The sequence below is a fragment of the Ictidomys tridecemlineatus genome, chromosome 10 (genome assembly GCF_052094955.1).
Source record: "Ictidomys tridecemlineatus isolate mIctTri1 chromosome 10, mIctTri1.hap1, whole genome shotgun sequence".
Taxonomy (NCBI): Eukaryota; Metazoa; Chordata; class Mammalia; order Rodentia; family Sciuridae; genus Ictidomys; species Ictidomys tridecemlineatus.
The window spans coordinates 111,158,881-111,175,124 of record NC_135486.1 but is presented as its reverse complement, the minus strand read 5'-3'; the positions used below and the strand labels follow the sequence as shown (position 1 = coordinate 111,175,124).

Genomic DNA, 16,244 nt, shown 5'->3' with positions numbered 1-16,244 from the left:
CTGCATTGAGAGAAAAATGTTGTTTTTATGCCGACCATACTGGAGTTATAAAAAAAATCTATGAGTAAATTAAAAAGATGCCTTAAAGAGCGTCAGCGAGAGAGAGAGGCCCAAAAAGGGTGGTATGAGTCTTGGTTCACACAGTCCCCCTGGTTAACTATGCTTTTATCAGCCCTGGCCGGTCCTTTAATAATTCTTATATTGTTGCTAATTCCAGGACCCTGTTTGCTCAACCATGTAGTTTCCTTCCTCCAAGCCCAAATTAGACAAGTCAAACTTATGGTAATCAGACAACAATATACCCCACTAGCAGACATAAAATGTGACACCCCCCAATGATCACTTTTATGATTAAAAGTAGTCAGAAGAAGAAGTGGGGAATGAAAGGTTAATAAAATATGTACTTGTCACTCATTTTTCTATATGCTTAACAAAACACTATTGAAATCCTGAGAACTGTTTGCTAATCTTGTTCCCAGAATGTGCTGTCTCCAACTGCCAAACTGCAGGATGCACTCCCTCACTTGGTTGCAGGCAAACTGCCCACTCGCCCTGACCCGTCAATGAACTTCCCTCCCTGCCCTCTCCAAGGAAAGTATATAAGCTCTGCTTAAGCTGTTCTCAGGGCTCTATCTCCCTTTGCTCTAATGATCTCTGAGCCCCAGCATGCTGGTCCTCAAATAAACCTTTTTGCTGTTGCATGAGACAGTCTCTTGGTGGTCTCTTCCTCCGTCATTCTGCTGGTCCCTTACAGTTCCCCTGATTACTCCTGTTGGGAGTGTCCCCAGCTCCAAAGACTAACTTCCCCATCCTCTGAGAAGAGCCATCCAAGGGTGAGCCCTGCTGGATCACAAGATCCTTACTCACCAATCAGACTAGCCCTTCTGGCCAACATGATCCTTACCCTCCAATCAGACTAGCCCTGCTGACTCACATGATCCTTAACCACAATCAGAAAGCACCCCATGCCCACTGTCAAACCATTAAACTGTTAAACTGTAATAACTTTCAAACCACCCCTAGTTGTATAAATATGCAGAGCTGTTCCTCAATAAACAAGCATTTTCTCCAATGACATGCCTTGTTCATTCTTTCATTGGTGCCAAAACCCAGGAGGGGGAATGCCTCGCTGCTCGAAGGCCCCATCTCTCAAGGCTTGCCATCCTTGTCCACTCTTTTCGAGTGCTGCTACTATTCACACAACACAGGCTCTTCAGTAGATGAGTTTCTCTATCAGGTATCCAACTTCAGATGCGCTATACACAGGGGCTTTGACCATGATCATCCAGCAAACCTCTGTCACCCAATCTGGAGGAGAGAACACACCCTACCACCACCTTCACTGTCATGGTAGACTCTCTGGAGCCAAGTTCATGAGCAGGAGGTACTGAGGGGTGGAAGAACAGGCACTCCTCTCTCTCTCTCTCTCTCTCTCTCTCTCTCTCTCTCTCTCTCTCTCTCCAACCCTTGTCCCTCTCCTGAACTACAGGGACCTCTTCTTCCCTCCCTGAAAACTCCCCTTATTAAATTTTGCACACAAGATTGGCCTTACTATCAATTAGACAATCAAAGTCAATGGCCCCCAGGAGGATCCCTAGATTGAGCAATTCTCAGAGATCTCTGTTTAACTTCTTCGAGCACTCAAAAAAGTGGAAGGAGATTCTTTATGTTGAGGCTTTTTCTCCATTCTCACCCCGACTTGTCTGGCAGATAAACCCCCTCCCTACCTACCTCCACCATCAGCTCCATCCAGCCCCTCAGGTGCTCCCCCTGACTCAGCCAACACCTTTATTCCCCCCAAACTAGGTCCTGCTCCCTAGTCCCACAAACCATGGCCCCCTTAAGAGAGATTGCTGGACCTGAGGGCATTTTCCAGGTACATGTCCTGTTCTCTATGAAAGACCTCACGCAACTTGAGCGAAGGTTGGGCTCATTCACCACAGAAGAGAGTTTCAATGGGTCCTCCAGGCTTATAGCCTCACTTATATGTTATTGGCTAATACTCTCCTTCTTTAAGAATGTACCAGAATCTGGGAACTTGCCAAAGTCCGTGCAGATGAAACTCACAGAGTTAATCCCAAACACCCTCCAGGGCCACTTGCTGCCCCAGATAATACACAAGCTGGCATACAGAGTAGGGACCGATTCTCCGCATGTTTTATTGCTGGGCTCTAAAAAGCGGCCTGTAATGCTGTCAATTTCCAAAAACTTACAAGAGACACCATCAGAATTTCTGGATCGGCTTATGAAAGCCCTTCAGCAGTAACCTAGATCCCGAAACCCCAGAAGGTCGTCATGTCCTTATGACATATTTCCTCTCGCAGAACTCTCCAACATCTGGGCCAAACTAAAAAAGCTCGAACAAGGCCCCGCCACCCCCCAGACTAAGAAATTTCAGATGCTCACCCAGGCCCTACAGGGTGCTTCCTTGGGTCGCCGCCCATCACCAACCCTCCCCCCCCAGCAACAGGACTCCTGCTTCAAGTGTGGCAAGGAGGGACATTGAGCCAGGGCATGCCCTGAACTACGCACTCCATGTACTTCTTGCCCTAAATGTCAACATCAAGGTTCTGACTGTCCTAGATCCTGTAGGAGGCCTATGGACAGGGAACCCTCTGACCTTCTTGGCATGGCAATCAAAGATTGATGGAGCCTTGGGTCCTTGTCCCCAGCCATAATGATCAATAGACAGGAACCCAGGGTGCATATTCAGGTGGATAGGCACAAAGTTGACTTTCTCCTTGACACGGGGGCTACCTTCTTAGTCCCAACAGAATTCTTGGGGCAAACAGTACCATTCACCTCTCCTATTATCAGGGTAGGATGAAAGATCATCTATACAAAAAGGATTCCCCTATTACTCTGTTCCATAGAAAACTTCCCATTCTCTCAGACATTCCTAGTTATGTCCCAATGTTCAGTTCCTCTGCTCAGTTGAGATATTCTCTCTAAATTCAATACAACAATCAACATCTGGGCTCCTGGCATCATTCTGGCCCCAGAATCAGCCTTTTCATCTTTCCTGGCCCTTTTTTCAGAAGACTGGCCATTCTGCTCCACTTGTGAGGCTGACATGAAACACCACACCTACGAACCTCATTGACCTGATTGTATGGGATACCCACACCCCCTCCATCGTTTCCTGCCCACCAGTAAAGATCCTCACACCTTCCCCAATCAGGCTCAACACCCCCTGTCCACAAAAGCTCTTTTGGGCCTGCAACCCAATCAGGACCTTCTTAGCAAGAGGTACCTCTGTCCTGCTCATTCCCCTTACAATACTCCCATACTAGTGATAGTAGGTCCTATTGCTTAGTTCAGGACCTATGATTCATCAACACCTCCATTAGGCCCATACATCCTTTGGTTCCCAACCCATACACCCTGCTGTCTCAGATCCCCCACACTTCCATCCACTTCTTGGTCATAGATTTAAAGGATGCTTTCTTCTCCATTCCCCTTGCCCCTGAATCACAAGATCTTTTTGCCCTTACCTGGACAGATCCCACCACCATCACCCCCAGTGCCCTGAATCCACCCTCTTTCAATTGTCTGGCAAATCTCTTTGCCCACTTGCGGGGAGGAAAGCACCCCACCACAGCCTTTAAGGCTACTGTGGCCCTCAGGGACTCCTTCCTTGGGCAGATCTGAAAGTCCTAGTCCTCTCACCTTTAAGACTCGGCCGCTAGAGAGACACTTACCCTCCCATTCCTCTTTCTTGCCCTGCCTCTCCACTCTTTCCATCCCTGGGAATATCTGGCCTCTCCAGGAAGGGTCCCGAAAAGCCTTGGCCAAGGTCTCCAATGGCTCTGGCTCTGGCCAGGACGAGAGCTTTGACTGTAAGGATTCGGTGATGACCAATCTCTGCAGCTAGAACCTGCCACTTAGGCACTCCTGATTTTTTGACTCTAGTGGGGACAACACTTTTGCCAATAAATCAGTTTCCTCATTCTCTGCGTCCTCTTCCCTCCTCCTTACATGGATTATGTGTCCTCTCTGCCGGTTGACTCTCCCCTACAATGCCTCTTGGATCAAATATAGCACCCAGGCCTGGCCCACTTATCCCTTAGACAATCAAAGCAGATGGCCCCTTTTGGGGTCCCTGGATCCCTCCATTCTAAGAGATCTCTACAATTACTGTGAGCATTCAAAAAAAATGGGTAGAGATCACTTATGTTCAGGCTTTCTTCTTTCTCTGATCCAATTCTGTTCTCTGCACCTCTTGTAAACCTCTACAAATTCGTCTAGCCCTTCCAAAGGGCACTCAACAGATGACACAGTTCTCCTACTTTCTTGTCCTTAGGATATTGGGCCTCTCCACAAAAGGCCCAAATAGCATGTAAAGTGGTCACATATCTCTCAAGGGGAAAAGGCCATTACAATAGACAGAAAACAGTTTATTGTGTCTATACCTACACCAAAGGCCAAAGATGACCCACTCTTCTTCTTGAGTTTGGCTGGGTACTTCAGGGCCTTGATTCCTATCCCTCCATTCTAAGGGATCTCTACAATTAATTTCTCCCTCCTCTCCAGGCTGATATATAATCTGGCCAAGGGCCCCCAAGATGAACCCCTACCCTCAGTGGCAGGGAAGCCCTTTACAATCCTTAAAAAGGCCCTCCCCCAGGCACCCACCCTGCATCTCCCCGACCTCTCCTGACCCTTCACCCTCTATCTACATGAGAAACAGGGACAAAATCTGGGCATTCTGGGTCAGGAATATGGACCCACATTTGCAACAGTGGGCTACCTATCCAACCCTACAATCAGGGGCTGGCCCCCATGCCTCAGAGACCTAGCAGTGGCCCATAACCTCCAGAAAGAAGCACACAAGCTTACCTTTGGGTCCCCGCTAACCATCTCATCTCCTCACCATCTAAAAGATTTCCTCATTTACAAGGGGCTACAGCCACTTCCTCCTTCCAGGGTTCTATCCCTCCTTGTAAATCCCTCCATCTCTTTTCAGTCCTGCTCTCCACTAAATCCTGCCTCCCTCCTCCCATCTTCTCACTCACAAGATCCCATTCACAAATGCCTGGAGGTATTAGAGACTATTTTACCCTGCCCTACCACCATTTCTGAGGGACCCCTGCCCTCTTATACATGAAGGGGTTAAAGTGGCGGGGTATGCTGCCATTTCCCTCTCATCCATCATAGAGGCAAAACCTCTCCCACTCAATACCACCAACTAGCAAACTGAACTCATAGCTGCCACAAGGGCATGAGAGCTAGTGGAGGGAAAAACCCTCTCCCTAAAGAGGGCTATTGACCCACTAGAGGGTTGGAAGTCATTAATTCCACACTCATTTCTGGCCTACTAATCCATTGCAAGGCCCATCAAACTGACTCCTCTCTTACTATTATGTGGAATTCCAAGGCTGAACAAGTGGCCAGATCAGCCACCCTACAGAGCTTTACCTCCTCTCCTCTACTCTTCATTACCACCGGGGATCAGCCCAAAGATCCCCAACAACTCTTGCAGTTTCTTTACTCTATTCCATTCTAGTCCACAGAGTCTGACTACTTTCCTTCACTCCTTTTTCACCCTTTCCCCATGCGATAAGACCCTCCTACAACAGATCACTTCCATTTGTCAGATCTGCCAGAGAACCAATACCAATACTCCATTAAAACCTAAACTTTTCCCTTCTCATCAGGCCCGAGGTCATACCCTGGATGCAGACTGGCAGATTGATTTCACTAACATGCCCCCAGTAAAAAACATAAAATATTTTCTTGTATTGGTAGATACTTTTTCAGGATGAATTGAAGCCTTTCCCACTTCTAACAAACAAGCCTCTACAGGAATTGATCTGTTGCTTACTCACATAATCCCCCATTTCAGGATGCCCACTTCTATCCAATCAGACAATGGCTCAGAATTCACCTCTCAGATAATTCAGGGACTGGCTCACTCTCTATCATTCCCTTGGCATTTCCATTGCCATTACCACCCCAGGCTTCGGGAAAGGTTGAAAGGACCAATTGGTCCCTTAAAGAGACCCTCACCAAGCTCACCATGGAATTAAGCCTGGAATGGGTAAAAGTGCTCCCCTTGGGTTTATTGTGCATTAGAGCCTTGCCCAAGAAGCCTTCTACTCTCTCACATTTTGAAATCATGTATGGCCGTCCCCTTGTTTCTCTCGGATTGTCTACAGAACCCCTACCCATCTCTGAAACCTTTGCCTTGCCCCTCCTCTTCCATCTATGCTCTGAACTCTGGCGCTATCAAGACTGGCTCCTTTTGACCCCAGGCTCTTTCAAAACCCTACCTCCTCAACACCTGGTCAACTTGTTTACTATTGCCCACCAGGCGAAAAGCCCCCTCTAAAAGCAAAATAGTAAGGTCCTGCTCAGATGATTTTGTGCACTCCCTTGGTGGCCAAACTCAAGCTGTTTAATAACCAACTTACCCTTTGGATTCACATTTTCATGCTTAAGCCCAGTGCTCCTACATCTTCATCAGAAGAGCCAATGATCATCATCTGTCATTGAGTACTCTTGTCATCCCTCCCCACAAGATAGCCTCAAGCTCCACCTTTCCCATGTCTCCGTTCTTAGCCCAATACCTAAAGCTCCCCCTCATTTGTGGTTCCTCTTGGGTCCTCTCTTTGCCCTGTGTCTGGAGATTCAAATAAAGTGACCCTAAAGGCCCCCTCCAGCCAGACCCCCTTTTCCTCCTTACAGAACCCTACCTACTTGCTTGGATCTGGCCAGTAGTGGGACCATTGTGTGTTGTCCTTCTGAGAAACTACTTAGGTATCCAGAGCATGGTGACCCCCTGAATAAGTGTGAACTACCTTTATCATAAGAGAGCACTTTACCAGTTACTTTCTGTGCCTAAGGAGGAATATGTGTGTTTTGTTTACCCTCCCAGTTTTATAAGAATTTCAAGTATCAGTATTTAAGGTTGAGGTGTTTCACATAAAACCTGGAGAGATCTGACTGCTCTCAAAGGGAAATATAGTAACAATGGGTCACCATCCCCCATTGGCCACCTTGGTTCAGATCATGAAAGAAGCTGCCTTCTTTATTACAAAGCCCGTGTTTTCTTGGTGTAACTAGGGAAAGCTGGGAACAGTGATAAGTGAGAGAAGCAAGCTGGTTTGGAAAGCTGGGATATTTCAAGAAACATAAAGAGAGAAGCAAGCTGGTTTCAGAGACACCCAGGTAGGAGAGAGTTTGAATAGAGAGGAGAGGGAGCTAGCCCAAATGCCCAAGCCCCCACTCAAGGCTGAACACTTAACCCCCTTGTACCAACAAGTCAGCTTGCAGACCCTGAGACCCCATTAGATTTGGGCTATAAAAACTCCCTGTGCCTGTTCCTTCCCTTTGTCATAAAGTTCATTCAGACTTAGTTGGGTAAAAAAATTCTAATCAAGCTTTTAACCAGCTTCTCCTCAGAAATTACCAACTCCTGGCTACTGATGATATCTTCAGTTGAGACCTATGCTGAATGGACTGGCATCATCATGAATCTGTGGTGCAAGGAATCTTCATTGATCTGGTTCCTGAATTTATACCGGTCTTCTCTGCCGTCCTGTAGGGCCTACTTCTTCTCTCCTCTCTGATTCTCCCACACCACCAATCTCAGCAGGAAACTCACTGTCTTCCTCTCATCATGAGCATGTTTGAGCTATTCTTATTTCTCGTTTTTCAATTCAGATATTAAGATGCCTTGCTTCACTGCACTTACATTGACTCTATATCGAGGCTTGTTGTTTAAGTAGAGGAAACGTTTTATCGCTTGCTTCAAAACCTACAGGCTATTACTTTTATCTGGTGCCTTCCTTCTATCAAAATTGAAGTGAGATAGGTGGACTACATAAAGGGTAATGAGAAGCAGAAGATGGTACATGATAAGGGAAGAACAGCAGAGTGAATCTGAACTTTCACATATATGAATATATGTAAAATACATATATGATTATACCACATACATGGATATTCCACAAGGAACCTCACCATAATGTATATTCACAAGTTTATATTTTAAAAAGCCTAAAAGTAAATAGTAGAAAGATCAGTAGAGTAGAAGAAAGAAAAGAGAGAGGGAGGAAGGAAGGGAAAGGGAAATACTGCGAACTGAATTGGGACAAATTACATTCCATGCTTTGTAATTATGTCAAAATTAATCCTAAAGTTAGACATAAATAAAAAGAAAAAAAGATGCAACATATTCTGTTTTATGTCACTTGCATTGAATATTGATTAATACAAATCCTAAACTCAAGTTGACATAGTTGTGTCTGTAACTCCTAAGGAGTAAAAGACCCCTCATGCTTGTTATCACTATGTAATCAGTACACTTCTTGGAATGCAGCAGGCTCTCATAAAATATTTCTCAAACAACGAATAAATCATATAAATGCCAAGACTGCCTAAATTAAAACTATATTCTGTCATAAAGGGAGGTACCAGATAAAAGTAATAGCCTGTAGGTTTTCAAGCAAGTAATAATATGTTTCCTCTACTTAAACAACAAGCCATGATATAGAGTCAAGGTAAGCTCAGTGAAGCAAGACATTTTAATATCTGAGTTGAGAAAAGATAAACAGTCTGAGTGTCTTCTTGGCAAGTTGGCACTTTCTGTTTTTGTTTTTTTTCCCCATGTGTCATATTATAGAAATGATAGCAGGTAATTCCCACACTCAGTCTTGTTGGTGCTTCAAATCAAGAAACAAGAATAGCTCAAATATGCTTATGATAAGAGGAGGGCAGTGAGTGAATAAAATATGGGAGTAAATGAAATATAGGGAATGCACTTTTCTTTCTATTGGTCCATATAAAATCTCCTAACATGCTATTTTGTGTGGTCCATAGAATTGAAGCAACAACAAGACTGAGAATGTGAATTACCTGCTGCCAATTCTATAATATGAGACATGAGAAAAACAGTAAAGTGGTCACTGGGCAAAAAGACACTCAGATTGTCTTCTCAAAAGAGTAGCATGGAAAGGGTCTACAGAGACCTGGATTCTGTAATGAACAAAACAAATCAGGGACTGTAGGAACCGTTACTCTGTATTATTAACTAGCCCCTAGAGAGAGCATCCCCATGTTATATTCAGAACCAGATTCCCCAAATTACCCAGTTCCCCCACCCCTGCAAACAAACTTCAAGTACAGCACCATGGGATACTCACTTCAGTGAACACAGCACAGACTAATTGGTATCTTGGGTAATGGTGCCCAGAAGACATCCGGTGTGTCTTCTGAGTGGGAATCCCTAATGCCATCAGTCTTCAGATCTCTATTCCCCTTTGCTGACATCATAGGTCCTGAGGACCTGGAGGATATTTCAGCCTCATGGAGCATGCTCCTCTTCCCTCATGACTGGCTCAGGTCAGGCCAGTCTGGCCTCTTCTTACCCCATTGATTACTGTTGAGGAAACATCTCTGTGGTATGGAAGAAGCTTAGTAACAGCATAACACATACATACTTGTATGTTATTACTAGGGAATGAGGATAAATCTATGACAAGGGTGCTATAGTGATCCAAAACCACAGAGACTGCAAAGAGGATTTTTGTTGGACTCTGGGAGCATTGAGGATAAACCTGCTATTATGTTTAGTCTCTTACTCAGGTAACATGAATGGCATTCCTATTTTCCAAGCTCTCAATCTGGTAATGGAAGGAGGTTCGAATATAAGTTCAGAGTCAAGAGGAAACATACGCAATACACCAAGTCCCATCTAGTAGGGGCCAAATATGTTCAGTTTTACTTAATCTGTCTGACAGGGATCAAAATAATGAACCCAGATTTTGAGAGGGTCCTAGAACACCACGTCCTATTTTTTGTGTGTGATGCTCCATCATTAGGATAATTAGTGGAAACCATGATGAGTGAGCTGGATAAGCATTCTCTCTGTAATTCTGCTAGAAGATGCAGCTTCCAGGGTTAGAGGAGGAGTCTGAGTAGTACTTCAACAAGTGCTTGTGTGGAAGAACAATATCCAATGTGTGGCTGGAAAGACTGTTCTTCCTTCTCCATTTCACTTCTGTGCACAAATCTCTTCAGAGCAAATTGCAGGTAAGTTAGTTGGGGCTTGAGTTGTTCAGAAGCCTTTATTAGAAACTAGGGCATTGTGAGATTATCCTTTAATCAATGGCGACATTTCATCAGCACATGAGAATGCTTCCTGAGAAGATAGAGAAAAACATAATTTAAGGGGTACAAGAATGGGTTGCCTAAGGAAGAAAGAGAGAATAGAGCCAGATCATGGAAAACTTATGCCAAGGGGGTTCATAGAGATAGTCAGAAACTAATGAAGAAAGAGAAGGAGATGTGTTTCAATAATTAGGTAGAAAAGATGTGTGCAGATCATGTCAACTGAGTTGAAGTAATCAGGGGAACCAGGGTTGAAATTCTTCTCTTAGTCCACAGAAGCTGAGCAGGAAATAACAGTGTGACACGACTGACATTATAATCCTAGAGTGACTCTAGGACAGAAGAAAAATAAATGTGAACTCGTTTTTACTGGTAGAGTTGAAATTTGATTATAATGCAGTAAGTCCTGTGGTTTTTTATTTTATTTTTGAAGTTTATTATTTATACTCACATAATTATTTTTAATTACTGGTATTTACTCTTATAATTGTCATGAGCATTTTCCTTCATTGGTGGTGGTTCTTTCCTGTTAATGAACATCAATGAATCAGAATATGTGAAAGAACAGGAAGATATTTAGGAGGTAAGATACAAGAAGTGATAGAAGGCTCTACTTAGTTTATGACTTTTTTGAGTCTAATTTCCCCATGGAGATAAACTTCTCATTCTGATTAGTGTTTGTGAGAGAACTGGAGAGAGGGCAGATTGGCAAGTGTGGCTGAATCAACATGAAAAACCTAGTTCTGTCAGCATTTTATGTAATCTGTTGTCTCACAAATCTACCCAGGACATAGGTATAGTTGCTTTGGTTTGTGTCAACACAGCATTCATGCATTTTTAAAAAATTTTGCTCAATGTTCAAATAAAGACACATAAGATATCCTTATACCTAATATGATATGACTATTCTATGTATAATCTAAGATGTCATCAACTTTTTTCAAGTAGAGCATATAAAATATACAATCTTTTCCTCATTAAGGGAAAAAATCTTTTTTTGTATGTTGTGTGATATTTATTCTATTTCTATGGATTCATACTCCTTCATTTATATCTAGTTATTTGAGATGTGATCTTAGGTATTATTCACACCTCATGTTTGATAAGATGATGACAATGAAATAAACACTTAATTTGTGTAATATAAATATACAAATTCTTATCACCATTAAGAATAAATGCACAAAATATGGCAGTTTGTGTTCCTGGAAGTTGTCCACATGGTCATTACTGGTGTTTATAACTATCCTATTTCACTCCACAGTCCATACTGCCTTGCTTCACAGCTTGTCCTTGTTCATGGTCAGTTGGGTGACCCAAACCTTCATCTCTGAAGGATCTGAGCCCTTATCAGTGTGACCTGACTTGTGCTTGAGTTTTCTATTGCCCTCCATCACAGGACCTGGGAGTTTGAAGAGACACTGAGAAAATGTCCTATGTCACACTTGCTCTTCCTCTCTGTATTGTGTAGTAGCAACTGAGTTTCCCCTTCCTAGTAGGAATCAATCACTCCATGCCACAGAGTGACCTTCTTCTTCACCTGTTGATTCAGCTATAATGAGCATCCTAAAGTGGCAGCAGGGCAACCTCAACTCTCAGAAAATGGAATCAATTTGTGTCTGTGAAGTACAATCCCTCCCTTTGTAGCTAAGAGTTTCTAAAGCAGCAGAACTGAAAAGTACAGGAACAAATAATGTTGGTGGGTCATAGACATCAATCTTATAGGGAGAGAACACGCTCTCATTTCTATCCTTCGAATTCTTGGGGTCTGATCCTATGAATTTTTGCTGTGAGAGAAGCAGTACCATAAATTAGATGCAGACGTGGAGCATATACCACACCCTGGAGTACATTGCCCCAGCAATGAGAGGTGTTGCCACCTAGGTTTTGCTTGAGGCAGAGTCTTACCAGGGTATTTCACCATTCTATCAGGTTCTGTGTTTCATGAAGATGGAGGACCTATGTTAAGTATAACAAATCCCATGAACACAGGCTATATTGCACAATTGTTTGCTGTGAATCAAGCTCCTTGATCAGGAGCAATTGTTCATGGAATACACTTATGGCGAATAAAGCATTCTGTGAGTCCAGAGAGGTTAGTTCTGGCAGCAGCACTTCAAGTGAAGAAGCAAAATCCATACCCAGAGTGAGTGTCCAGTCGAGGAAAAAAAAAAGGAGTGTCCCTTTCATGTTGAATGTGGTCGAATGTCATCAATGTGCTATGGAGGGGCTGGCTGATCACCCCAGGGACTGGTGCGATGGGGAGAACTCATGATGGTCTTTGCTGTTAGCCATGAGTATTCAGCAGTGGCTTCAGACAGATTGGCCTTGGTGAGTGTAAGTCCATCATGCTGAATCCAGGGATTAATTTTACCCCTGATGCCATGTCCAGTTTGTTCATGGATCTATTGGGCAGATGCCAGGACTGAGTGAGGAAACAGGGGTTGATATCCAAAGTACATGCTAACCCATTTTTGGATAAGAACCTCTATCCGCTGGGTAGTAGTAATGAGTATTTCTTTCTTCTTTCCATAAGAATATTTTTCATATATATCATTCAGAAAATTTTGAAGTTCCAAGATATTAAAGGGGACACATGTATCAGAGGAATGAATATCTCCCCTAGGCGAAATAAAGAACTTTGGATTTTCTCCTGGAGGAAAAAGTTAACGTGTTTGCCTTCATGCTGGATGTATTGTATTTAGTCACACAGGTATCATTTTTGTATTTGGAGGCTAACTTGACTGGTGGAGGTTGTGAATGTGTGCCAAAAGGGCAGAAGATGGACTGCAGTGACTTTGTGAAGTGGGAGGTTGGCTAGGATGAAATACATTTCCAAAAATTCTCTCTAATTTCTCATTTCCAGTTAAGGTGAGTCTTAGAGGAGATCCCTGGGAGATTAGAGGTCAGAAGGGAAGCAGCCGTCCTGTAGTACTAATGTATTTTTGCTGGTCTGCTGGCTCACACCTCAGTGGTATGGAGCAGTGGCTGGGCCTGCAGTTGCTCTTCCTTCTCCAGGATTCTCCTTTAGGCTCTTGGAATTCTGGGCTAGGGGTGGGCATTCAGCTTCATTAGAAATCTGACCTAAATTTCCCATGTTCCTATATGAATATACCATATGGATCTCATCTGTATGTATATCTACAATATCTAATAAAAATCTATAAATAAATAGCAGATCAGCAGAGTAGAGGGAAGGGATCAGAGGAAGGGAGGAGGAGAGGGAAAAGGGAAGTATGGGGACTGAATTGAGGCCTATTTTATGCTTTTTAATTATGTTAAAAGAAACCCAAATATTTTATAGAATTCAAAAGAGCCAATACAAAAAATGAACCTCAGTGTCTAATTCCATAGGCAAGCAGAACTGACTCTTTTTTGTTTGTTTTTTTTCTCTTGTGGGGGTCACAGCTCAAGCTTTTGTATTTTGTCTGTCTCTTGTCTGCCTTCCTTTGTACTATCTTCCCTTTCTACTGCTTGTCCTGTAGACTTAAAGTTTCCACATCAGACTTAAACATGACAGCAGTACACCAACTCCTTAACCAGCTTCCACAAAAAAATAAGGCCAAAGTTCTGTAACGCTACCCTTCACAATTACATGTATTAATAGAAATGTCTTAGTGGTTCAGATGCTCTTGATAATACCTGCCTGGTAAAAAAAGAAACATAATCCAACAACCATACACACACAGACACTCACTAAGACAAATCACACATATGATTACACACATATATGCCTATATTTAGTCAGAAGAGTCATAAATTTTGGCCCTTAATAGAGTCTTGGAATTTCAAATGACTATGATTGTGATAAAAAATTTTAGGTTTCTCTTGTTTTGAAAAAAAACTGAATTTAAATAATTTCAGCTGTGGATAATAACAAATAGAGAAAAAATATCTTCACAAATGTTTGATTGGATCAAAAGAGCTGATCGACATGTACACAGGATCCCATATTTCTGGCATCACACTTTGTCTCCACTCCCTGTTTCCCTAGGGCCTGAGAAAGGATCATGTGGCTGAGGAATCAGACATCTCTCGCAGACTTCTTCCTTGAAGGGCTCTTCAATGACTCCCTGACCCACCTTTTCCTTTTCTGCCTGACCATGGTGGTCTACCTTGTTGCACTGAGTAGTAACACGCTCACCATCCTCCTCATCTGTGTGGATCGTGGGCTTCACACCCCCATGTACTTCCTGCTCAGCCAGCTCTCCCTCATGGACCTGATGCACATCTGCACAACCATCCCCAAGATGGCTACCAACTATCTGTCTGGCAGAAAGTCCATCTCCTTCCTGGGCTGTGCCACCCAGCACTTCCTCTATTTGTCTCTGGGTGGTGCTGAGTGTCTTCTGCTAGCTCTCATGTCCTATGACAGATATGTTGCCATCTGTCATCCTCTGCATTACACTGTGCTCATGAGCAGGAAGGTGGCACTGCTGATGGCCCTCACGTCATGGTTGGGGGCATCTCTGAACTCCCTAATTCACACAGTCATCTTGATGCACTTTCCCTTCTGTGGGACTTGGAAAATACACCACTTCTACTGTGAGTATCCAGATGTTGTGAAGTTGGTATGTGGTGATATCACCGTCTATGAGTCCACAGTGTACATCAGCACCATCGTGCTTCTCCTCCTCCCAATAATCCTGGTTTCTACATCCTATGGCTGCATCCTGCACAGTGTCATTGAGATGTGTTCAGCTGGGAGTAAGAGAAATGCCTTTGCCCCTTGCAGCTCCCACCTCATTGTGGTGTCTCTCTGGTTTGGTGCCTGCATCTTCTCATACATGAGGCCCAGGTCCCAGCGCACTCCACTGCAAGACAAAGTTGGTTCTGTGTTCTATAGCATCATTACTCCCAATCTGAATCCTCTGATTTATACTCTCCGGAATAAGGATGTAGCTAAGGCTCTGAGGAGAGTGTTAGGGATACAGATCACCCAGTGATTGCATTCGCAGTTGTCTCAAACTGAGAATTGAATAGAATAAGCTCCTTATGTTGATCTGAATAAACCTTTCAAGAATCTAGGTCTCTGATTCTCTTTGTATACTGCAAGAAATAGGTGGCTTTTGTATAACTTCACTGTTTTAACTTGTTCTCAGGCATCCAAGCATCATGGAGCACATTTCATACCCCCTAGAGAACTAGGGAGAAATATTAAAAATCTCTCCAAAGAAGACTTGCAAAGTTCAGTGACACTCCAACAAATATCAAATAAAGATATAAGGGCTTTTCCCATTAGTATTTTCATTCACAATATAGATATAAATGATGCCACTAAAGAGTATTTACGAAATATAAAATGAGAAGATCTTGCTTAATATCAGAAGCATGGGACATTAAGTGAAGGGTTTCTTGAAAGGAAGAGTGAGAGATAAGTTATGTTGTTAGATTTGTAGAGTTTCCTGAATCAGTAAGTTTTTAGAAGGGAAGTATTATTACATACAAATAATAGTACCTGTACATACTTTTTGTATAACATGTATATATTTTTAATTTGTTTTAATTAGTTCTACATGACAGTAGAATGCATTTATGCACTTTGATATGTCATACATAGATGGGATATAATTTCTCATTTTTCTGAGTGTACTTGTTGCAGAATCATATTGGTCATGTAGTCACATATATACATACAGTAATAATGTCTGCTTTTTCTACTACCTTTTCTATCACTACGTCCTCTTTCCTCGCCTCCCATCACTTCCCTCTACCTAATCTAAGGTAATGCTATTCTTCCTTAGTGTCCTCTGCCTAATTGTGAATAAGCATCCGAATATTAGGGAGAACATTTGGCCTTCAGTTTTGTGAGATTGGCTTATTTCACTTGGTATGATTTTCTCCAGCATCAACCATTTACTAATAAATGGCATAATTTCACACTTCTTTAAAGCTGAGTAATATTACATTGAGTATATATACCACATTTTCTTAATCCATTCATCAATTGTGGAACACCTAGGTTGGTTCCACAGTTAGCTATTGTGAATTGAGCTACTATAAACACTGATGTGGCTGTGTCACTATAGTATGCTGATTTTAAGTCCTTTGGGTATTAAACCAAGGAGTGGAATAGCTGAGTGAAATGGTGGTAAAATACATATATTTGACAAGTATTTACTGAGTAAACT

At 42.9% G+C, this 16,244-nt stretch overlaps 1 protein-coding gene across 1 annotated transcript; it reads left to right on the top strand.

Moving 5' to 3' along the window:
* Nucleotides 1-14,123: 14,123 nt before the first annotated feature.
* On the top strand, nucleotides 14,124-15,059 carry LOC101970227 (olfactory receptor 2AE1). Its single transcript, XM_005341200.2, has one exon. It carries the CDS (start codon nucleotides 14,124-14,126, stop codon nucleotides 15,057-15,059), a length of 936 nt encoding a protein of 311 aa, XP_005341257.2.
* The last annotated feature ends 1,185 nt before the right edge of the window (nucleotides 15,060-16,244 follow it).

What these genes read in the sequence shown, in the direction of transcription:
- LOC101970227 (XM_005341200.2), top strand. Translation starts at nt 14,124, where the DNA reads ATGTGGCTGAGGAATCAGACATCTCTCGCAGACTTCTTCCTTGAAGGG.